At 40.2% G+C, this 24,201-nt stretch overlaps 1 protein-coding gene across 1 annotated transcript; it reads left to right on the forward strand.

Annotated features, from left to right (window-relative positions):
• The first annotated feature begins 335 nt into the window (after positions 1-335).
• On the forward strand, positions 336-23,948 carry LOC149455639 (cytochrome P450 2C29-like). The gene is made up of 9 exons (XM_089686029.1): positions 336-523; positions 2,624-2,786; positions 7,616-7,765; positions 11,431-11,591; positions 14,681-14,857; positions 15,304-15,445; positions 17,360-17,544; positions 18,777-18,918; positions 19,911-23,948. The coding sequence occupies exons 1-9, from the start codon at positions 344-346 to the stop codon at positions 20,081-20,083; spliced, it is 1,473 nt and encodes a 490-aa protein (XP_089542155.1). The 5' UTR covers positions 336-343; the 3' UTR covers positions 20,084-23,948.
• The last annotated feature ends 253 nt before the right edge of the window (positions 23,949-24,201 follow it).

A 24,201-nucleotide genomic window follows, 5' to 3' on the forward strand; every position in this document is an offset into this window, starting at 1 on the left:
TTTTCTTTTTTTTTTTATTGACATGCGTGTCCCGGTTCACATAGTCCTTGCTTCATAAGCCAGTTATAGACTGGGGCAGGTGCCATATTTTGTTTTACCTGTTACTTTGACCTGCATGGGTTAGGTTGTGTTATGAAATGAGAAGAAGAAATTAAAAGGTTTTCAGGTTTCTGCTTTAGCCTATGACATTTATAAGAGGGGCTTGGCTTGATCATAAGTGGACTCTATTTCTTTCAAGTGTTTAATCCAGCAAATATTAGCAATAATGAGAATAAAGCACCTTCCTAGCAACACTTTTTGTAATGTATTTGTTTGGATTTCTGTTCCAGATATTGTTGAAGACATGTTTTCCATGGACCCTGTTACGATTCTTGTCTCCGTTGTTGTCATCCTTTTCTTGGCCAAAGTGTACAACAACCAGAAGCAAGGAAAAAAAAACCTCCCTCCAGGACCCTGGCCTTTACCCCTTATTGGAAGTATGCACCTAATTGACCTAAAGAAACCTCATAAATCCTTTATGGAGGTAATATGTTATTTCTCTTTAAGGTCTTTATATATTATATATCATATTTATATGATTAAAACACGCCTTGACTTAAGCCCTTTCACATGGGTGGACTCAACCTGCTCAGGGGGGATTTGTCCGCTGATCCCTGCTGAGCAGGCAGATGACAGGTCTGTGTTCTCTCTACTTATGCGCAGGGCCAGTGCTAGACTATTTTGCACCTTAGGCAACTCCAGCTACTTGTGCCCCCCCCCCCCAAAAAAAAAAATAAAAATAAACACAATTTTTAAAAAAACAGTAGAAAATATTAAATCAGCAAAACATTAAACTGCTGAATTTCTTTTAATTTGCAAAAACAAGTGCCATAAGAAGCCACCAACATCAATAATAAAGACAAAATCAATCACGGACGGACTGTATCTGTGTCTTTCAGTGGCAGGGTAACAGTTGCAGTGTGTGGAGGATGATGGTTGCAGACTCTGACAGATCCCACACTGGGATTCCCCAGGCAATGGGGGGTGATAAAACGCTGATCCCACACAGTGACAGATCTGACAGAGAGAAGAGCTGGAACTCAACAGTGATCAGCAGCCACCAGCCAGCTTGCAATAAGGGGCTGAGTCTGAGAGAAACACGGAAGGAGCTCAACTGTTACACTGGCCCCAGTCACCCTTCATCCCCTCTGTCACCCCTCCCCTCAGCTGATGGATCATTCATGACATGGCGGTGTCCTACACATAGAGAGTGCTAGCCTGTACTGTGTCCAGGTGCCCCTAGGTGACAGGGCGCTCTAGGCGGCCACCTAGTGGAAACACCAGCCCTGCTTATGGGACCCCGAGAGGCGGACCCAATTGGTCGGGGGAGATATAAAAAAAATGAGATCAGCATTACCTGTGAAAGCCATCTGCTCAGCAGGGATCAGCGATCAGTGGACAGATTCTCCACTGAGCAGACAGATCTGCTGAGTCTACTCATGTGAAAGGGAACAAAGACAAGAAGTTACTAACTAGTGTCACTGACCAGATCACCAGGTGAAATAAAATCCTAAAAAAAAAGAAAATTAATGCAATCGTAGCATTTAAAATTTTTATTACACTTTTTGAGGGGTCTAGTACTGCTTCCCTGCAGGTTTTTGTCTAGCGGGACTGGATAAAGCAGTTTTACCTTTTACTTTTACTGATCCTTCATTCCTTAAGGTTCCTCTGTGCTATTTCACCTGTTCCTTCAGCCTCTTCTCACCTGCACTCGCAATTGAATGCCCCTGAGATCTTCAAGACCAATGCAGGGACCATAGCCCTGCATTGAATGTGAGGATGCCAAGAGACAATTCACTGCTAGAGCATAGGGGAGCACAATTTGCCAGGTGAATGGAGGATCAGGTAAGTAAAAGTGCTTTTACCATCCACTTGACTAAACAAGAATTTAACCCTTGCAGTATAGGCGCAGCCCTACTGCAAGAGAGGACGTTTACTTTTTCTGGAGCTGGCTTTAAAGCAAAGACTTTAGATAACATATTTTTTTTTGATTGTTTAGGATACAGTTGGGAATAATTAGAACCTCTGGTAGATTTTTATTGCTTAGGAGTATAAGATGAAGAGCTAGCAACTCGTTCTCCCAATAAAAGTACTTTATTCATAAAGGGTACAGTGTGCTCCCAATCTGGAAGAAGGATCAAAGGAGACACATTTGGACAGCAGCATTGTCAGTGCGGGGGAAAGGGAGTGTTAGATGGACTAGCAGATTTGGATACACTAACAAACTGAAGCCACACTCCAGATCACGCTGCAGTTAAATAAGCAGTTACAGCAAACATTGTTTTTTTTTTCTTTTGGGATAAAGGTTTTACATGAATTAATAAAAGCTGATCATTGGAAGCACCCCTGTCAGTGGTAAATGGTTTGTCTCAACATTCTAACTGCTAGATTTGCAGGAGAGCTTGTTCTGCTGAAAAACAACAGACGCATTGGTTGGTCCACCAGATTAAAATAATGGAAAGGAAGCCTAAAAATGCAAATTAATGCAGCCATCACATCTAAGAATTGATAAGCTTCATCATAATAAATGTTTGCTTTTGGGTTTATTACCACTTTCATTTCTTATTCTGTGATGTCCTTGCAGTTGTCCAAGCAGTATGGTCCGGTATACACCATCCGTTTAGGAATGTCTAAGATGGTTGTCCTGTGTGGATATGATGCTGTCAAAGAAGCTCTAATCAACCATGCAGATGAATTTGCTGATAGACCAAAAATGCCGTTGTTTTATAAGACTGAAAAGGATCATGGTAAATATTTCTCAGTTTCTTTAAAAGGGAATTTCATCTTAGAGGATCTTGTTCTCAAGCAATGTAAAAAGTGTCAGTAGGACCATATTGCATTGCATAGATTACAGATCAGTGAAATTCGGAGCTATAGACTGTCCACCAGGGCATCTGTCTACAGCAGGTGTGTCAAACTGGTGGCACTCCAGCTGTTAAGAAACTACAAGTCCCATAAGGCCTCTGCCTTTGGGAGTCATGCTTGTAACTGTCAATCTTGCAATGCCTCATGGGACTTGTAGTTTGGCAACAGCTGGAGGGCCACCAGTTTGACACCCGTGGTCTACAGTTTCCTTTCGGCAGAAGCAACAGAGTTGAGACGTGACCATCGTCAGTTACAGAAGAATTCCAGTGTCACAAGTCGGTAGGCCAAGCATCCCACGCTGGTTGTAGCTTTTGCAGGAGCCCTCCAGGACACCCAGATCCCTTGAGCTGTGTATCATCAGGATTGGTGAGCGAGCAGAAGCCAACAATCTTCATTAAGGGACACTGCATGCAGACACCTTTTTATACCTTACTCCTGCGTACAAGTTTGTGATCTTTACCTGTATCATCTACATAAAATATCCATTATTGCTGGTCACCATTGCACAGAAATCCATCGGGCCCTTAGTAAGCTAGCTGAAGACCCAGGACATCCCTTCCACTAGGACTCTCCTTGATACTCCTCAGTCCCAGGACTCTCTTATCTCTTTACGTATGTTAAAAGGGGACTTTGTTTAGAACTGTTCAAAGCGTATCTCATACATTCAATATACAGAGTGTGCTGTTATCAGGACTTGTTGCATCGGGATTCTGAGGGAGCAGGCTGACACCATAAAGTCTTCCTCTTCTCTCTTTCTACCTGAAGTCAAAAACTCCCTACTGAGCATATTTGAAACCCTGTTTGATTTATCCTGTTCATCTCTGCCAAGTTTACCTGTTTGGGTTCCTACAAGGTTGTTATTGCCTAAAGAGTTATTCTCATAAATGTTACTGTTTGCTGATTGAATAATTCTCAGTAAATACTCTATTGCATTACTGCATTCAAGTGCCCGTGCAATTGTTTACTGTGTGCATTAGGTCTGAACCCAAGTTGTCAGAGGTGTCAGGCAGCTTACAAGGTCAGGGCAACCTTTCGGGGCCCAAGTTTTACAGCGGCCCTTATGAAGGTAGCACTACATATAAGATAAAAAACCTTCTATACAAAGCTCATCCCTCAGCCCCCCAAATACGTAGATGAGCCCCCTCTTGATCAAGCATTGAGCATGGGAGCCTTGGCTGTCCTAGGTCTCTCTATGCTCATTAGCTGAGACACAGCAGTGAGAGCTATTGGCCATCCAGTGAGCCAATGAGGAGAGAGCTGGGGTGGGGCCATGATGTGGCTCTATGTGTCTCATAGATGCATAGATTGGGGCTTGGAAGCAAGCAATCACCAGTGCCCCCATAGCAAGCGGATTGCTATTAGGAGCACTGATCAAGGGGGAGGAGCCAGGAGTGCTGGCGTGGGACCTGAGAAGATGAGGATTGGGGATGCTCTGTAAAAAACCATTACAGAGCAGGTAAGTATTACATGTTTGCTATTAAAAAAAATAGAAACTTTAATATCACTAGAAGCTGTATAGCTATCACAAGGTAATACGTTTTTGGTTTATAACAGCTCATAAACACCTGCTGTGTATTTACATTAGAGAATTGGCAGGCTGTCAAGATTAGTTTGTAACAGAATGCAACTAAAAATAGCAAGGATTTATGTGCATTTTTGAAGATGAATTTCTCTACAATGCCTATAACTATGGTGGTGAAAGGGATGATGTCACATTTACTGGTTTAATTTATACATAATACGCTTGCTTTAAAATTCCCTTTCATGTTGTGAGTGCTGCCTATCTGCTGGTCATTTTTTTCCACAACATCCTGGATTCCCTGTATGCTTTGCAACTTCTTCTCAAAGGACTATATATCCCATGGTAGGGCCTTTTGTTCTCAGAAAATAGGTACAGGAACTCAACCAAAGCCCCCCAAAACCCCCTCTCCCCCTACACACACCCTTTAAACCACATCAAATAGTGGGTGTGGTCACAATTCACTGACATTAGGAGGTTTTTAAAGGAACAATAATTACCATGAGTGCATTAAGTACAGAGTGCAGAGTTTGGGGAGGGGAGTTACACACAGAGTGCACAGTTCAGGGGTTCACTACGTGCAGAGTTGGAGGGTGCGCTATGCACATATTGCAGAGTTCAGGTGTGCACTGCATACAGAGTGCAGAGTTCAGGGATGTGCTATACACAGAGTACAGAGTTCAGCCTTTTACCGCAGCTGCTTACCTTTGTTCCCCCCATCCACATTTCACTTTCACCCCTCTTCAGTTCTGACCTCTGCATGCAAACCCCCCACCCCCACTGCCCCAATCTTCTCCCTCACCTCCTTAAAAGCTCCACCATATTTCACATGTCTTACTTTTGTTGCTCTATTAACATGAAGCACCCAGGCTCTAGTAGCTCATCACACACTGTAGGTGGCCTCTATCACTTGTAGGAGATCATCCAGTGGGGGTGTTGGCATTTGCATCTCCCTTGTCCCCATCCCACTCAGTGGGAGCCACTCAGGAAATCAGACCTGTGGTAGCTGTTGGAAGCTGTGTTTACAAGTAATAGTGGTGATCAAGTAGAAGAGGGCTTGAGGCAGAGGTGGTGGAACCGAGTTCTATCACGTTACAGCTGAAAAAAGCCCTGTCCCATGGTACCTTGCTATTTGCAAGCTGTGATTCCTGTACTGACTCCACCTCTTGAAACCCCTACTCTCAGCCCCTCTGTAGTTCAGAAGGCAGGCTCTGTGAAATCATATATTATAACCTTTTTGTGATAAAATAAAGTAATACTCTAATTAAACCTTACAGTGTCATATGTAATCAAAAAAACCATAAATTGTCCAAAAAAAAAAAAAAAGTCCAATGAAAAATCCAGTGTCCAAACAAAAAAAGTCTCAGATTTCCAAACTTTATCATCCAATAGGAAGGAATCCTATTTCATCCCGTGATACCTCAAAGAAAAAGATATATAGATACTCTAGTGCATTACCTTTATATAAAAATATATTCACTCTGTGCAAAAACACAACCTAAGAAAATGTGCAAAACTTTTTGTTGAATTAATTAATATATATAGTGCACATATAAATTAAACTGTGACCACTCCGTGAACACTGCAACACTGTGCATCCACCAACACCAATAGTATTACATACTATTACCCTCTGTATATATATAATCAGCATTCAATCAGAGATCTTCTATTTCCTCTCCAAAGATATTTTCCAAGGTCCTCAAAAGACAAGAAGGGTCTCAAGACTCATATCCAAAGTATAGGAAAAGATTTTAATAGCCACTTACATTTAAAATTCCACATTTCCAGCTCCAAACATGGCTCCTATGTGAGTTCTATCAAACAAATGCAGTAAGCCATGTGTGAACAACCAACAAAATGGCCGCGGCGACACTTCCGGTCTGCGTACGTGCGTCTCGACGTCACACCCCTAACGCACACGAGATGCACGTACGCAGACCGGAAGTGTCGCCGCGGCCATTTTGTTGGTTGTTCACACATGGCTTACTGCATTTGTTTTGCACATTTTCTTAGGTTGTGTTTTTGCACAGAGTGAATATATTTTTGTATAAAGGTAATGCACTAGAGTATCTATATATCTTTTTCTTTGAGGTATCACGGGATGAAATAGGATTCCTTCCTATTGGATGATAAAGTTTGGAAATCTGAGACTTTTTTTGTTTGGACACTGGATTTTTCATTGGACTTTTTTTTTTTTTTTTTTAGACAATTTATGGTTTTTTTGATTACATATGACACTGTAAGGTTTAATTAGAGTATTACTTTATTTTATCACAAAAAGGTTATAATATATGATTATTGCACTTTCTAGGGAGAAGGTATGACTTTTTGAGGAATTTGGGGTGGAGGAGGTTATATATTTATTTATCTATTAGGCTCTGTGAAATGTGTGACACAGCAGTGCTACTCACAGGGCATAGTGACTACGTGTCACAGAATTCAAGGAAGTAAATGTGTGGGGAGGGAAACTTCAAGATCGTTCAGATTAATAGGAGTAGGCCTAGAAATAATTGAAATAAAATGTGCAAATTAATATTTGATTTTACATTTTAACCATAGATACACTATCATAGTAATTTATCATAGTAAGATTTTATGGGACTGATCCTGCATTTCATAATCACATACATATTTACAATATAATGAATGTACGCCTGAAAAAAGCAGCTGCCATTGATCGCTGGCAAATCTCATATATACAGTACCAGTAAAAAAACAAGATTAAGTCTACAGGCAGATTTGCTGCCAAAAGCTTTCCATGTTGCTTAAACTGTGTTTCAAAAAATGATTCTGAAGCTGAAACCAGACAAATCTTGAATTAATATTTGTTGAGAGAATGGAAAGTGAATGAGCAGGGAAAGTAATATTTGTTCTTTTCAGACAAAGTGTAAACGTTACAATAAATATATTTTCCTGTTTAAGAACAGTTCTGGACAAATGTCAGAGAATGTTATTTTTCACTGAATGAATCTTGAGCGAATTCCACTAATTTGACTTGATATATTGGGTGAAGGGTCAGCAAAGAATTTCTGGCACACTATGAGCAAAAATTGAATATTTTTTTTTTATAAAAGTAGCCCATTTTGTTTTTACCATATTGGTTTCACACGTTTTGGTGTGAGGAAATGTATGATAACACAGCACTTTATTAAAAAATATGTACAAAGATTATTGTGTTAACTCTATCAGGCATCGTCTTTTCCAATGGTGAAAGTTGGAAGGCCATGAGAAGATTCACTCTATCAACTCTACGGGATTATGGAATGGGGAAGAAAGGTATAGAAGACAAGATCAATGAGGAAGCGGAATGCTTAGTGCAAACCTTTAGATCCTATGGAGGTAAGATATTATTCTCATGTCCCGCTAAGTTTAGTGTATTCTCTCTCTCTCTCTCTCTTCCTAGATGAGTGTCTGGAATAGATGTTAATGTGGGAATCCATGTAAAAAAAAACGCAGTGTGGGGTTCCACCTAGAATTGTATTCAAGACCTTGGTGAAGGTTTGGTATGAATGTCAAAGGGCACCCCACCTAAAAAACCCCAAAGCAAAACAAATAAAGAGCGTTGGGTCCCTGCTGAATTCCGTACCAGATGCTTCAGGTCTGGTATGGATTTTAAAGGGGAACCCCATGAAAAAAACTAGAAACATATGTAGGGGTACCCCACAATCTATGCTAAATTCTCATTCAGCATGCAGACTAACAGGCCAGGAAAGGGGGTGAGGGGGGTTGAGTGTGCAACATCCCTCTTGAACCATAGCAGGTCACATGCTCTCAAATCCCCCCTGGTAAATATACCTTGTCCCTATATTGATTAGGACAAAAATCCCTTTCCCATAACCCTAAACCAGTGGCCATGGGGGTCTGGAAGTGTGGGGAGGGCTTATCGGAATCTGGAGGATTAGAAAAATAAGGGGTCTCCTTCCAGATACCAGTCTAAGGGTCTAGTATAGAACTTGAGGGGCTCACACTGTTTCTTTTCTTTTTTTTGTGTGTGGAGGTCCCCCATAAAATCCATTTTGTTTTTCCTGTTAGGCACCATAGCAGATGGCTGTGTAACTTTGGAGCAGCCATAATGTTGTACTGTCACAACTACTCCTCCTCACACCTCCATGTTTCTGAATCAAAATATTGCTTACACTGAACACTGAAGTAATATACAACACAACGTAAGCCAGATAACTAAGAAGACACTTACATAAAACACAACATTCTAAATTGGTGTTTCTAAAATTGAACATACTTTACTAGCATTTATAAATGTGAGCTATAAAGGTTTTGTATCAGTTACATTTGAGTTCTATTCTTTGTGTTATGGTTTTAAACCTTTTTTATCATTGTATTATAGTTATACAATCTGTGTTTCATAAATGAACATTCAACACAGGACATGGGATTTCCATGTCCTTTCATGCACACTGACTCACTGAAACAAAATTTCACCTTAAGCTATTGTGTTCTGTAAACAACCTTTAAGAGCAGGCACAAACAATTTTGGCTGACTGCAGACTAAAATAAAAATTGTTAACTACTTAAGTTCCTGGTGCAGCTTTAAAACAGCACAGGACTGTGGTTGTTTATCCCAATATTGTTTTAAAAATGGCACCTGGACTCAGTAGCACAAATTATGGAAAATTTACATAGGCAAAATGCATTATTTTCAAACGTTTTTAATTTCCAATTAAAAAAAAGGAAATACAAAATAAAATGCATTAACATTTTCTACCAATGTAAAGCCCTATCAGTGTAAAATGTTAGAGTAGAAAAAACAATGTATACAATGTCAGAGTAGAATACAAACACAAAACACATATAATGTGCAGAACAGAGACAATGTCAAAATGAAATAATATATCTGGGACTTGTGATGATGAGAGAAAAATGTTGAGGACTCATGAGATTAATAGTAACAAATGGCACCTTATACTGGCAGAGCAGTTCTTACTTATATAAATATTCAGCAAATCTGCAAACCTTCAGCAGTGGGGTTGATTTACTAAAACTGGAGAGTGCAGAATCTGGTGTAGCTGTGCATGGTAGTCAACCAGTTTCTAATTTTAGCTTGGTTATTATTATTATTATTATTATACAGGATATATATAGCGCCAACAGTTTGCTCAGCGCTTTACAATATAACGGGAGACAATACAGGAACAATACAGTTCAATACAAGAGGGAAAGGAGGGCCCTGCTCCTTGGAGCTTACAATCTAGGAGGGAGGGGCTAGTGGTACAAAAGGTAGTAACTGTAGGGGATGGACTGGTTGGAAGAGTAGAAGATTCCATTATTAGCTGAGGGCAGGATAGGCTTCCTTGAAGAGATAGGTTTTCAGAGATCTCCTAAAAGTGAGCAGAGTAGGCGATAGTCTGATAAATTGGTGTAGAGAGTTCCAGAGGATGGGGGAAGCTCTGGAAAAGTCCTGGAGATGAGCATGGGAGAAGGAGACAAGCGAGCTAGAGAGCAGGAGGTCTTGCGAGGAGCGGAGAGTACAGTTTGGGTGATATTTAGAGACAAGATCGTTGATGTAATTTGGGGCAGAATATGACTGCACACTCAGCACTTTGTAAGTTCAGATCTCTGGCAGTTGTATTGTGTGATTAGTCTATGGAGATGAGTAATAGCTGGAAAGAGAAAAAAATGTAACAAGGATTTCTGATCTTCATCTGATGGAATCCCATTTGGCAGAACCACATGGAACACAAGTGGCCAGTTGGGCTTAAGTTTTACTGCTGAATATACAGTATCCCCTAAAAAAGCAGTAACTCAGTATTGGAAGGCCTGCATCAGCTTGGGATGTTGTTTTCTCACTGAATAACTTCTTTCTAGCTGGTGTCACAGCCGCAGACCTGCCTGAAAAGTTGTCGCCTATGAGAGGGGATGAAATGTGGAAAGAAGGCATTGATAATGGGAGAGGAGATGGAACATGTAATGGGTGGATTGGACAAGGTGGGCTTAGCTGGATACCTCAAGCCTGGCTGATGATGTATCAATAGTCAAAAGAACCTAGAATGGACTCCCCCACTGAGGCTTCAGAGGCTTGGTAAGATGACAATTGACCCCATCCTAGTCTCTGGTACTGAGGCAGTGTTGGTCATATATTACCTCAGGATCCAGAAATGAAGAAAATGCTTGGAAACACAACTCAGTTGGTTAATCATGAGAATGCATTGCATGTTCAGTCAAAGCTCCATAAAAAGATAAAGATGAGAATCATGAGGAACACTGTTCAGTTATTGATGCTTATCTTAAAAAAAATTGTCAAAAGGTAAAATATAAAATATTCAAATCCCTTCTAGTTGTGTGCTTGATGGACATAAGCACTAAACTCAGTTCATCTGATCATTACATTCCAGTTTGCTCACAGATTTTAGTTTGTTTCTTTTTAAGTAGCATTTTATCTTTTCCCTTCTTCTCCAGCTTGTGGGATGACATTGGGGATGTGAAACTAGCTTGTGACACCTGACATTTCTTTAATATCTCTTTTCTTCCAGAATTTAATCTATGCTGAGATTTGTGAATACTCTAATGATAGATTAGACCGGTAATAACTGTAAAGGTTTTGTCACATTGAAAGCATTAAAATGACTTCTCTCCAGTGTGACTCTTCTGGTGTGTGATTAGATCTGACTTCTGTGTAAAAACATTCCCACATTCAGAACACTGATATGGCTTCTCTCCAGTGTGAACCCTCTGGTGTGTGATAAGATCTGACTTCCGTGTAAAAACGTTGCCACATTCAGAACACTAATATGGCTTCTCTCCAGTGTGAATCCTCCGGTGTGTGATAAGATCTGGTTAATTAACCTTTGACAATAAAACCTGGAGGCTGATTGGTTTCTATGAAGAACTGTACCAGATTTTGCTCTCAAGAATTTTAGAAATTAAACCCCATGGGTATACCTTACATCCGAGGGTAACTTCCAGCTCAGTATCATTGCCTTATGCTGCATTTTATATGCATCAATTTATAAATGTTGTTTTTTTTGCTTTTCTCTTTTTATTTTAAGGGAAGCCCTTTGACAATCGGATCACCCTTAATGCTGCTGTAGCCAATATAATAGTTTCCTTGCTGCTAAATCACAGGTTTGAATATGATGATCCAACCTTGTTACGCCTCATGAACCTTGTAAATGAAAATATAAGACTCTTGGGGACACCTATGGCCAGGGTAAGCTATTTTCCTATTCATATATTTGTTTTCAGGTTACCTACACCAGTTGCATAGAAGAACAAAATACATTTTAGTAAAGGAGGATAGCTTAGTGTCCTGAATTAGAATATTGCAATATAGATATTGGGAGTTGTAACTCTATGCCTCAAAAACATCATTATTCACTGAGGTTTACTTTTTTGCCATAAACATTAGATATTGTGCACATCCATGAAACTCAGTTTGCAAAGCTTACTCAAGTTTCTGATAACCATTTCTAGCACTGTCTGCATGCTTGAAGCATAAACCGAGACAGAGGGGAAGAGGAAGTAGCATTGCAGCCATTTAGCAGTGTGTGTAATCTGATCTCCCTTTTTTTTTTGCCTGTTTCAAAGTACAGAAGTTATCTTAGCCTTCAAGTGGTACATATGAAATACTCACAGGTGATATTGCCTTAAAAAAAATTATATATATATATATATATATATATATATATATATATATATACAGTGTATATGTATATATATATATATATATATATGCTGTATATACTGTGTGTGTGTGTGTATATATATATGGGGTTGGAAAAAATTATGGAGACAACACTGTTACCTACTAATAGGGTGTTGAACCACCTTTGGCATCCAAGACGACCTGAATTCTCCTGGGAACTGACTAATATAAGTTTTGGATGGTGGATAATGGAATCTGATAGCACTCTTCATGCAAAAATCAGTTCAGTTATCTCAGAGATGCCGGAGGCAGAAAATAAGCTTGAACCCTGTTCTCCAAAATTGATCATAGTGGCACTATTAAATTGAGGTTTGGCAACTGCAGTGACCTAGAAAGATGCGGGACTTCATCTGCATGCTCATCAAACCACGATTTGACAACCCCAGTTGTGTGAATTGGAACATTACCATCTTGGTAAATGGTGCTGTCAATGTTTACACCATAGGGTGCACATGGTTGGCCACAATTAGTACATAGTTGCTGGCAGTGACTCTACCTTTCAAAGTGATGATGGGGCCTGCAAAATACCAAGAAATGGCTGCCCAAATCATGATTGCGCCACCACCCTGCTTTACCGTTGGCACAAGACTGTCTTGGTCATAAGCTTGGCATGGTGTTTGCCACACATAAACACATCAAGTGGTTGGGGACAGTGTGAAGCTTGTTTTATCTGAACATATTACAGTCTTCCATTGATTGATAGTCCAGGATTTATGGGTGTTGTGTCACTCTTTCCTCTTCTAAGCATTAATATCGGTCACTAGTGGTTTGGCAATTGCAGCTTGCCCGTGAATATTTTGCTTATGGAGTTCCTTCTTCACAGTTTTTGTGGACATGCGCTTTGAAAGACTGAGATTGAGCTCTGCAGTGACTTTTGCAGCAGTTGTTTTATTCCTGCACAATGTCCTTTTATCTCTTTTGGTCAGTTGGCCATGTCTACCACGCTTATGCTTAGCAGGCAATGTTTGACTTGCCTATATATTCATAACCTTTGATACTGTACCTCACAACACGGCAAATACATTGGCAACGTCAGTCACAGAGGCACCAGCTAAGCAGGCACCGACAGCATGCCCTCTTTGAAGCTCTGTAAGCTCTGACATGACTCTGTATTACTAGCAGTGCACACAGTGAATGACAAAAGTGAGGCTTCCCACATGTTAGTTAGGTGTCTCATCATACAGCGGGAGCAAAAGAATGTTACATCAATTCTGCTTTCAATAAAAAACATGTTGTCACTTTCACACCTGCAAATCGTATAGTGTTTCCATTTTTTTGTCTAATTCCTGTATACCTATATACATTATACTGTCAAAAGTATTGGGATGCCTGCCTTTACACACACATGAACTTTAATGGCATTCTAGGCTTAGTCCGTAGTGTTCAATATTGAGTTGGTCCACCTTTTGCAGTTATAACAGCTTCAACTCCTCTGGGAAGGCTGTCCACATGGTTTAGGAGTGTGTCTATGAGGATATTTGACCATTCTCCCAGAAGTGCATTTGTGAGGTCAGGCACTGATGTCGGATGAGAAGGCCTGGATCATAGTCTCCACTCTAATTCATCCCAAAAGTGTTCTATCGGGTAGAGGTCAGAACTATGTCCAGGCCAATCAAGTTCCTCCACCCCAAACTCACTCATCCATGTCTTTATGGACTTTGCTTTGTGCACTGGTGTATAGTTATGTTGGAACAGGAAGGGGCCATTCCCCAAACTGTTCCCACAAAGTTGGGAGCATGAAATTGTCCAAAATATCTTGGTATGCTGACGCCTTAAGAGTTCCCTTCACTGGAACTAAGGGGCTAAGCACAACCCCTGAAAAATAACCCCACACCATAATCCCCCCTCCGCCAAACTTTATACTTGGCACAATGCAGTCAGGTAAGTAGCATTCTATTGGCAACTGCCAAACCCAGACACATCCATCAGATTTCTAGACAGAGAAGCATGATTCGTCACTCCAGAGAACACGTCTCCACTGCTCTAGAGTCCAGTGGCGGTGTGCTTTACATTACGGCATCCAATGCTTTGCACTGCACTTGGTAATGTAAGGCTTGGATGCAGCTGCTCGGCCATGGAAACCCATTCTATGAAGCTCTCTACACACTGTTGTTGTGCTAATCTGAAGGCCCCGCGAAGTTTGAAGGTCTTTAGCTATTGACTTTGCAGACAGTTGGCGATTTCTGCACACTGTGCGCTTCAGCATGCGCTGACCCCACTCTGTCATTTTATGTGCCCTACCACTTTGTGGCTGAGTTGCTGTTGTTCCCAGTTGCTTCCACTTTGTTATAATACCACTAACAGTTGACTGTGGAATATTTAGTAGCAAGAAAATTTCACGGATGGATTTATTGCACAGATGGCAACCTATCACGGTACCACGCTTGAATTCACTGAGCTCCTGAGAACGACCAATTATTTCCCAAATGTTTATAGAAGCAGTCTGCATGCCTAGGTGCTTGATTTTATTATATATATATATATATATATATATATATATATATATATATATATATAAATAATCTGTGTATGTTCAAATAAAAAGAAAATATTTAAACGTTTAAAGCAGTATGCATTCCCTCTCTCTTTTTCAGCTGTATGACATGTTCCCTACATTGATAGATCCTCTACCAGGAGCCCACAACAAAATTGCTGCAAATGCTCAACAAATGCACGATTTTATGAGACAAACATTTACCAAGCAGAGGAAAGACCTGGATGTAAATTATCACAGAAATCTTATTGATGCTTACTTGGCAAAACAGCAAGAGGTGAGGATGACAATAGTTGATGTGAAAGGAATTGCAAGGGGGGACATGCATGCTTTGGGCAATGACATATTCTAGATCCACTCTGCACCATCCAGGCAAAACTTCTCTTTTCAGACTCATTTTTAATGCCCTCTGGCAGGTGTAAAAAAACCTTCAATCTAGATCATGTAGTAAACTCTTTTTGACACATGTTCCATTACTATGTAATGGTGCGAGATCAGTGCTCATGTCAGAAAGAGGACCTGCAACTTTACATGTCTGGATTGAAGACTTCTGGAATAGATAAGTATAATAACAAATAGCATAAAATACAGCGTGGAGAGTCTTTTTTTTTTTTTGGGGGGGGGGGTAGATTCCAGAGCTTGGAGTTGGGTATAATGCAAATTTGACTTATGAAAAGCAACAATTCAATAAATGCTCAAAGATATTTATTTTTCATTTTTCAGGGAAAACCAGAAACTACACTGTATTATCATGATGACAATTTAACTGCCCTGGTGGCCCAACTGTTTGGTGCTGGAATGGAAACTACATCCACCACTCTGAGATGGAGCCTCCTGATCATGATTAAATACCCAGAAATCCAAAGTAAGAAAATGCATATACTAATGGCTCTGCTAATTCCTTGATCTGTTCGTGGCTATTTTAAATTCATAGCATTCAAAGCACATAAGGTCTCACTGAACTACTGTATATAAAAGTCACAAGCATTGTGCAGATGTACAAACCACATGGCAGTTTTTTTCACCAACTGAACATGTAATTGTTATATATTTTAGAAAGAATAACCACACAGGCTTGGTGAGATGAGCTAAATGAATCAAACCCAAACCTCCCCACTGAACCAATATGAAGAACAGTAGAACCTTTTTAGAACAATGGTATCTACATCTACTCTTCCCAACACAAATTCTGAAAAGAATGGATTATTCCTCATTTTAGGATAGTGGAACTTGGAAAGATACTCCCTGAAATTCAAAAAGACTAGGGCAGATAGATAAGCCAAGTTCAAGTACATGTTCTAGACAGGTGCATGAATTTGGTGCATGCTGCACCACTTTTAGGGCTTGTTTACACATGCTTCAAATATGGCTTAGGACAAGCTATTTTAAAGTGCTCTGAATGATAATCAAAGACCCTGTCAATAAATAAAATGGTTAGTTTATAGTCCTGTTTACACGTTGTTTTTGCTTTGCTTCACAAATTATACCCCATGTCGCTTTCATGGTGCTCCAAAGCATCTCAGAAGCTTCCATAAAAGTCTATGACAACCCTCACTTGCAGCACCTGCAGCTTTTGAGAGGCTTTTATTCAGCTTTAGCTTCACTTTGTTTTGTAGGTATTGCAGTTATGAGATATCCCAGGCAGCACTGGGAAAAACAAAAAGCGAACTTTTCCATCCAGATTTAAATCTAATAGAACCACTTTGGACTTTTAATTTCAAAATATGTGCAGTACCAAGGAAAATAATGTATTGGAAATGCATGCAACATTTAAATATGTAGCACCCATCTAGATACCCAGGGGAACTAGTTAATGTTTTTTGGATGGAAAGGCTGAGTAGCAGCCCCAGGCTTGAGACAGTGGGTAAAATTAAGCCAGGGCTGAGGGCTCTGCAGGTCAGGTCCTTGATACCTTCCCCTGTTCTAGAAACTTGGAGAAGATTCTAGAAGCAGTGGGCAGGGGTGAGGAGGGGCTGTCCTGCACATTTAGAGGACTTTGGCCAATCCTCAAACAGGAGGCTTGGCATGGGGTCAGATCAGCCTTTAAGTGTGACTGAGCATGCTCAGCAGTAGGAGAGATTGGGTGCAAGATGAAGTGAAAGGCTGAGATGCAGGAGCCTGGCAGGGGGCCCAGGAAAGGAGCCAACCTCCAGGCAGAGTTGCTGGAATAGAAGATCGCTCAACCTCAGGAGTCCCCTGAGAGAGAACCACCTGTGCAGCAGGGCAAGAGCCAGCCCAGCAGAAAGCCTGAAGACAGCCACCAACCCAACAAGCTTACAGGAGTAAAGGATTATTTTAATTGTGTTCAGATTCAATTTCAGGTTTTAGCCAATTTGTGGCATCTTCAGCCAAACTGCTGACAAAACAGACAAGAACAGTTTGAACAATGCTAACTCCCATTCACTATATAATTGTTACTTTCAATGTTTCTCTCGTGCTGTCCTAATTCTCTGGAATTTTGTATCACATGTCCTCAGACATTGAAAGACAGGCCAAGTTTTTAAGCACATTCAGAAGAACCAGCTTTGTATAAAAGGCTATACGCTTGATAATACTCAACTCAATGGCACCTGAAGACTGAGGTTTTTATTACATAAATTTGCAAATGTGGAAGCCACACTGCTTTTTTAAGGCCCCTCTCTTTTTGTTTTGTTTGTTAGGTATTATGTATGCCATGATGTTAAAATTGTTACTTAAGTATGTATTTTTGTTATAAACTGCTACATAAGACATGGCCAGTATAAAAACCAATACTAATTTATTTTTAAATATCTAACAGAAAAAGTACAGAAAGAAATTGAAAAAGTTATAGGCACATCACAACCAAAGCTAGAGCACAGAAAGCACATGCCCTACACTGACGCTGTTGTGTGTGAAGTGCAGCGCTTTGGTGATATTGCTCCAACTAACCTTCCACGTGAAACGACTTGTGATATCACATTCAGAGGCTATTCAATTCCAAAGGTGAGTTATTAATATAGATTGTGTAATATACTGTATTGTGATAGGACAGCTGGTTGAACCAGTAAATTTAAAAGTAATATCGGATGTCTGAGGGCTCTCAGAGAAGAATCTAAGTAAGGATAACAAAGTTTGGCCCACAAAGAGGGAAACTGCCCTCAGGCAGTGCATCTTTGTAATGTGTTGCAACATTGGAGGAGGACAGCTTTGAAGTGCATGTCTAGGACTTTCTGTTTCTTGGATGGACAGGAGGCTTAGTGAGACCATTGCCTGATCTGACAAAGTGACAAGCTGTTGTACCCTGTTGCCTGAAAGTCTGTGGTACCTGTAGTCTGTGCTATCAGTGTTTAAAGCCCAACTCTGGGCTTAGCTCTTCCACCCCCAGTGATCCCACTGCCCTTTGAATACAAAGTGCCATGGTGACACCGCCTCAAGGGTTAGAGCCATGATGTCCTTCACAAACAGGATCTCCTCAAACTTTCACGTTACGTGAAGCTGGGCACCGCTTAACACAGGAAACTGAAGACATTTTGTGTAGAAAACTCTGGGACAGCTCCAGACTGAAGGTGAGTAATGAAGCCTGAGCTGCTTTCTTTATACTTGCAGATGGATATTACACAAATATTTTGAAGCTTTAATCTAAGCTCTGTAGAAGAAGGTGTGCTTTGAAGAGCTAACATCTTTTAAGACACATATTAAAGGCAAACATAAATCTTTTTAAGCCAAGAGGTTTACTATAAAAAAAATTATTTAGAATTCTGGGGTAGTTTCAGTTTCAAATATGTTTACAGTAGATGAATACAGAAACTATTGACAGTCTCCAAATATAGCTATAAACAGTGACAGACAAGGACAGATTGCCATTACTGAAGCATAAAAGCCGTCAACGTTTGACACCAAGACAGCCTACTAACTACCTCACCTATTCATTGGTCACCACACACACATGTACATTGAATTAATCATTCAATGTGATTGAATTGAAAACAAATCTCCAATCAAAGATCCTCTATTTGAACAACTTAGTGAGCTCTTGGTCAGTCTTGATTCGAAGTTAATAGGCCATGATGAAATTTTGACAGTCACATCTGATCGATCAAACAAATGCCTGTACTTTACATAATGGTAGAATGCTGTATACTGTACAAATATATATATATATATATATATATATATATATATATATATATATATATAAATAAATTAAATTCTAGTTTGCAATTGCTTTCCTCTAGGGAACCACTATTATTCCATTGCTGTCCTCTATATTGAGAGACAAAGCTTACTTTGCAAAGCCTGATGAGTTTTATCCAGAACATTTTCTTGATGCCGATGGGAAGTTCAAAAGGAACGATGCATTCATACCCTTCTCAGCAGGTAACTTCTCAACTGTTCCACAGGTAACAAAGCTTTAAAGGCAGAACTGTAGCTGAAGCCGTAAGGGAAAAATATAGGATTTGCTATTACAAGCTGTTTTTAAAATATGCAGTCTCTAGAGTTCTCATATTCCGGCTTCCCTATGTAGTGAGTCAATAAAGCAAGTATACCGGGCAGTCCTTAAACCAGCACAAGTACCTTATTGAGGACCCATTTTATTGTGCTTGGTCATTAAATCCATTGCATCTGATCATGTTGCTTACTTAGCCATCCTTTAAGACGTGCGGTGTAATTACACCTTGCCTATAATAATACAGATACTGGAGTTGCCTATCCAATGTCTCGTTTGATTTTCTCATTTTACCCAGAGTACCACTGGTCTCTGAATGTCTACAGCATATCTAAAAGTAAACCTTTTACAAAACTGGACAAAAGAAACTGAGCATATGGCATACCTCCCAACATTTTGAGATGGGAACAAGAGACACTTATTAGCAAAAGTATGTAGGCATGCACCCTTAAATGAGAATTCGGCAAAAAAAATGATTAGTTAAACCCAGTATTACTTTCTTTACCACTACTATTCCTTTATACTGGCTTTTGAAATTTACAAATGCAGTAATTAAAAAATTGGATAAAAGGTTTGTTCCAAATCAGGGACAGTCCCTCAAAATCAGGGACAGTTGGGAGCTATGATGGTGAAAAAAATGACATAAACAGAGATAGCCTTAAAAAAACTGCACTGTAGTACTTGAGATTGGTTCCACACCATTTTCTGAGCCTCATTATTGGTTAGAGAGGCTGGCCATCAGAAGAAAGGACCAGTAGGAAGGCTCTAGAGGCACAATGGCATAGTCCAAGTTCAAATTTTACATTAAAGGTCAAGATGTTTAAGTAACGTCAGCTGCTTATATTATGAATTTATACGTAGCATGTCCAGCATGAAGTATACATTGAGATTCTAAAGCCAATGCTATGTTTTTTCTTCTTAGGTAAAAGAAGTTGTGCTGGGGAAAGTTTGGCCAAAATGGAGTTGTTTCTCTTCTTTACCACACTGCTGCAAAACTTCACCTTCCAGGCTCCACCCGGGACTGTTGTGGACCTCACTCCTGCATTGGGTTCTACAAATGCTCCTTTGCCTCAGGAAATCTGTGCTATACCCTGAAACTGAAATATTCCTCTAGGATAATTTGATAGCATGCTTCTTCATGCACACAACATAAATGACAGCAATATCTTCATAACAAATAGTGTGAAGTATCCAAAAACAAGACATTGTTTCTGTGGATATTATCAGCACTGATTTTTGGAAAAGATGTTGCAATAATTAGTGGATTTGCTGGTGACTGTTGTTCAACCATTGCATAGCTAGACATATCTTGGAAACCAGGTGGCCATTGTGCCTGCAAAGTATTAGTTGATGCCTAACATTTGAAACATTTTTGATTACCTGAAAGGTCACATAGAAGATGAGAGAGAAAGGGCTCATTGGCTCCAAAAAACAGGAAAAAGCTAGTCACTGATAACATAAAAAAAATGGTGGCACAGCATTGTAGAGCCTGGAATGGACCGGGAAATGGGATATGGAATTGTGCTTTCTTACTGGGCCATTAGTAAGTGTATTTCAGCTTTATAGATACAAGTAGATGTCATAATGCTGGCAAGTGTAGGTCGGAGGCACTCTTTAACCCTGAAGATGCAGAATAGACAGGCTGAGCAATTTAAATAACATTTCCTTTTACCCTCCCACAGTGTATAACAATGGGAGGCTTCCATTGGTTTTCAGCCCCCTGAAATATATAAATTCATCAGACTGTTGTACATGTGCCTGACCCTACTGACACTTTGATATGATGGATGCAACCTCTAAGAGAGAATCCCAGGAGGCATCCATATAAAATGTCCAAACTACCTTGAAGTGATTGTAAAGGCTGGCATGTTTTTATCTTCATGCATTCTATGTATGAAAGTAAAAAAACCTTTGTGCAGCAGGCCCCCAGCCCCACTAATACTTACCTTAGCCCCATCGCAATCCAGCAATATCCACAAAAGTCTCAGCTCTCCAGGGACTCTCCCTCATTGGCTGAGATAGCAGCCATTGGCTCCCTCTGCTGTAAATTACAACCAGTGAACCAATGAGAAGAGAGAGAAGACGGGACTTAGCCATGGCCTTGTGTGTGTAAATGGGCCCTCAGAGCAGGGTCTGGAGAGAAACCTGCTTGGGCACTTGGCAGGAGGAAGTGGCCAGGAGTGCTGACAGAGACCCGAGAAGAGGAGTATCGGGGTTACTCTGTGCAAAACCACTGCACAGAGCAGGTAAGTATGACATGTTTGCTATTTTAAAGTGGTAGTAAACCACAGGTGAAAAAAAAAAATCCATTGTAAGGTAATGTCATAATGTGCTAGTATGCATTGCATAGCAGCACATTATTATTATTATTATTATTATTATTATACAGTATTTATATAGCGCCAAAGGGTATGCTCAGCGCTGTACAGTAGCAAGGGGGACAGAACATGAGACAAGACAGTAACAATACACTACACGAGGGGTTCAAGGGCCCTGCTCTTTCGAGTTTACAATCTAGGAGGATTGTATGTACATTATGAAGGACTTACCTTAAAGCAGCACGCTGTCACTGCTGCAGAGGCTTCCATCTTCACCCAGTCTTCCTTCCAGGTTTACGAGTTCCAGTTGTCTGACTAGCCAAGCCATGGTGACGTCTCTCCCCTGCATGCATGCGGGAGTCCCAGGCCATGGCACAGTACTCTGAAGGCACGGCACGGGTATGTCGTTCCTTCAAAGTGCATGCGCCGGCCTACATATAATGGTGCACGCTTAGGAGATATTCATTTTACCTTCAGGTAAGTTTTATTATAAGCTTTCCTGTAGGTAAAAGTTAAAAAAAAGAGTTTACTACCACTTTAAAAAAAATGTTTTTTAACATCACATAAATTGGTATTTCTCAGTTCAGAATCAATTACTTTACTCCAAAGCCCTCTAACATTTTCAAATTCTTCACTACTATCATGCAGAACATAAAAGAGTACACAATCTGAATAGTATCATGAATATCAGAGAATAAAGCAGGAGAGAGATTTTTTTTCCTTTCTGTTGTGTCTCCGAGACAGGAAGACAAAGCAGATCTTCACCCAAAAAGGGAAGTTCTGCTCTTCTTGCTCCCCCCCGCCATGTTTGAATTATGATTTTGTTTAGACAGGTACTCCCTCCCACCTCTCCCCACCCGCAATCTTCTGGAACATATCACAAGTCCCATAAGGCTGTGGGACCATTCATAAAGAGCCGTGTGGCTTGCACATACAGAGTGGGCAGCCAGCTGTGAAGCCGCAAAGAGTCACAGCCGACTGCCCACTGTTAACACGCCAGTGCCGGGGACCAACGTCCGGTGAAGAAACTCACTCGGGTGTGGGCAAAGCTGGTCCCTTGGGTAAGTTAGTTTCTGTTTATTAAAAGTCAGCAGCTACAGTTTTTATAGCTGCTGACCTTTAATTTTCACACATCTGACTCTTCTTTATAAAAAATCTCACTGACAGAACATGAAGGCCTGGTTCTCACTATGCGGGTCAGTTGTGGGTGCAGGAATCACATCCGTTCCCGCAACTGAATCATGCTGCTCTCATGAATGACTGGCACCTCCATGCATCTCAGCCTGCAGCACGAACGTGGGTGCAGGAACAGCAGGGAAATTGCATGGTCAAAAAAACCATGTGATTTCCGTGCAGCCACATTTTTAAAAAGGTGCATGCACCTTTTTTGTGCGGGACGCACTACACAGCAGCCCATTCAAATGCCAGAGCAAACACGAGCATCACAGCCCACACTGGTGTGAACCAAGCCAAAAACTGAGTTCTTACTTATTCCCTACTTTATAGGCAAAAATGTTTACAAAAAGAGGCAATATCTTGCTCATATCACTATCTTTTTTTCCAAGGCAACTGACCCAGTTAAAAAAGTTTTTCTGATCCATTGTGTTCATTTGTGTTCTTTTGATGCTTACGATGTAACCAATATACACTACCTTTTGTATAATCTGGCATATACTTGTATGAACCTTTTTTTAAACTTCATAAAGAAATATTGGAAAGAAAAACTAACTGACATTCTCATATACTATCTCAATGAGAAGCTGATATAAAGCACTGTAGTCCCAGAATCAGAAATTTTCTTAGGTCTTTGATATGTGTAGACTGCATTGGCGTTGCGAGGAAGGAATGAAATAAATTCAAAGACATTAGTCCAGCTGCAGTTCTAGGAAGAATATTAGCTGCTATTCCATTGGAGGTTGAAGGTATAAGCTGGTCCTGTTTATGTTTTTTTAAGTAACTACAGTAAACGCCTGTAGTTTCTTCATCATGTTCATTACGCTTATTACCTTTTAATATTGGTATTTTTTTTTTACTTTATGTTTTGATGGATAATAGTAACACTTTTATAATCATTTTACTGTTATAAAATTACTTGACTGTAGATAAAAATATGATATATTGTGTATTGAACAACTGGTAAGAAAAAGTCAACACAAATAATTAAAGAAATCAAAATATATGTATTTTTTTAATTCTAGTGTATGACAGATTTCCACTCACTTTAGAGCTCACAGGATAGTTCTGAAGCCATAAATAAAGTGTGGTGGCAACCAGGGGTGGACTGACAACTCATAGGGCCCCCGGGCAATAGGGGATCAAGGGGCCCGTGTCCTTGCCCAAACTCAAAAAAGCCTATGAAAAAGGTACCAGGGGCATCTCATGGGGACCCCTACTGACCCCGGGCCCTCGGGCAGTGCCCAAGTTTCCAAATGGTCAGTCCGCCCCTGGTGGCAACTCAATCCACTAAGAGTAGGCCTAATTCCTCTTAACATCTATCTGTTTATGGTAAACCCAACTTTTTGCAGTCCTTTTTTTCCTTAAGCAGCTGATCGCCTCAATACATAAAATAATGTGAAGCCAGCTTATGACAAATTGATTTAATGCAAATTGTGTAACCCAGTGACACTAAACATTTCAAAGGCTTTCTGCATACAGTATTTCAAATGATTGTACTGTCATGGAAAATGAGAAACTGTGAACATTTGCTTTTTTAATAGGGAGTATCTAGAAGTGTTATTTGTACCTAAGATGTAACCCAAAAGGTTTTCCTTATTTCTTGGATTACTCCTGAAAAATAGCAGTGTACTTCTGTGTCTAGATGCCCTGCTGTCTACAGCTTCAATAGCTCTATATCTGTAGTGTGAGAAACAGGGTCGGACTGACAACTCATGGGGC

Source organism: Staurois parvus, unplaced genomic scaffold (genome assembly GCF_062004578.1).
Source record: "Staurois parvus isolate SC_StPar_1 unplaced genomic scaffold, SC_StPar_1.0 ptg000390l, whole genome shotgun sequence".
Classification (NCBI taxonomy): Eukaryota; Metazoa; Chordata; class Amphibia; order Anura; family Ranidae; genus Staurois; species Staurois parvus.

Excerpts from the sequence above, each read along its gene's own strand:
- LOC149455639 (XM_089686029.1), top strand. The coding sequence starts at position 344 with ATGTTTTCCATGGACCCTGTTACGATTCTTGTCTCCGTTGTTGTCATC. Across the intron at positions 524-2,623 it reads CTCATAAATCCTTTATGGAG|TTGTCCAAGCAGTATGGTCC; the intron begins GTAATATGTTAT and ends ATGTCCTTGCAG. Across the intron at positions 15,446-17,359 it reads TAAATACCCAGAAATCCAAA|AAAAAGTACAGAAAGAAATT; the intron begins GTAAGAAAATGC and ends AATATCTAACAG.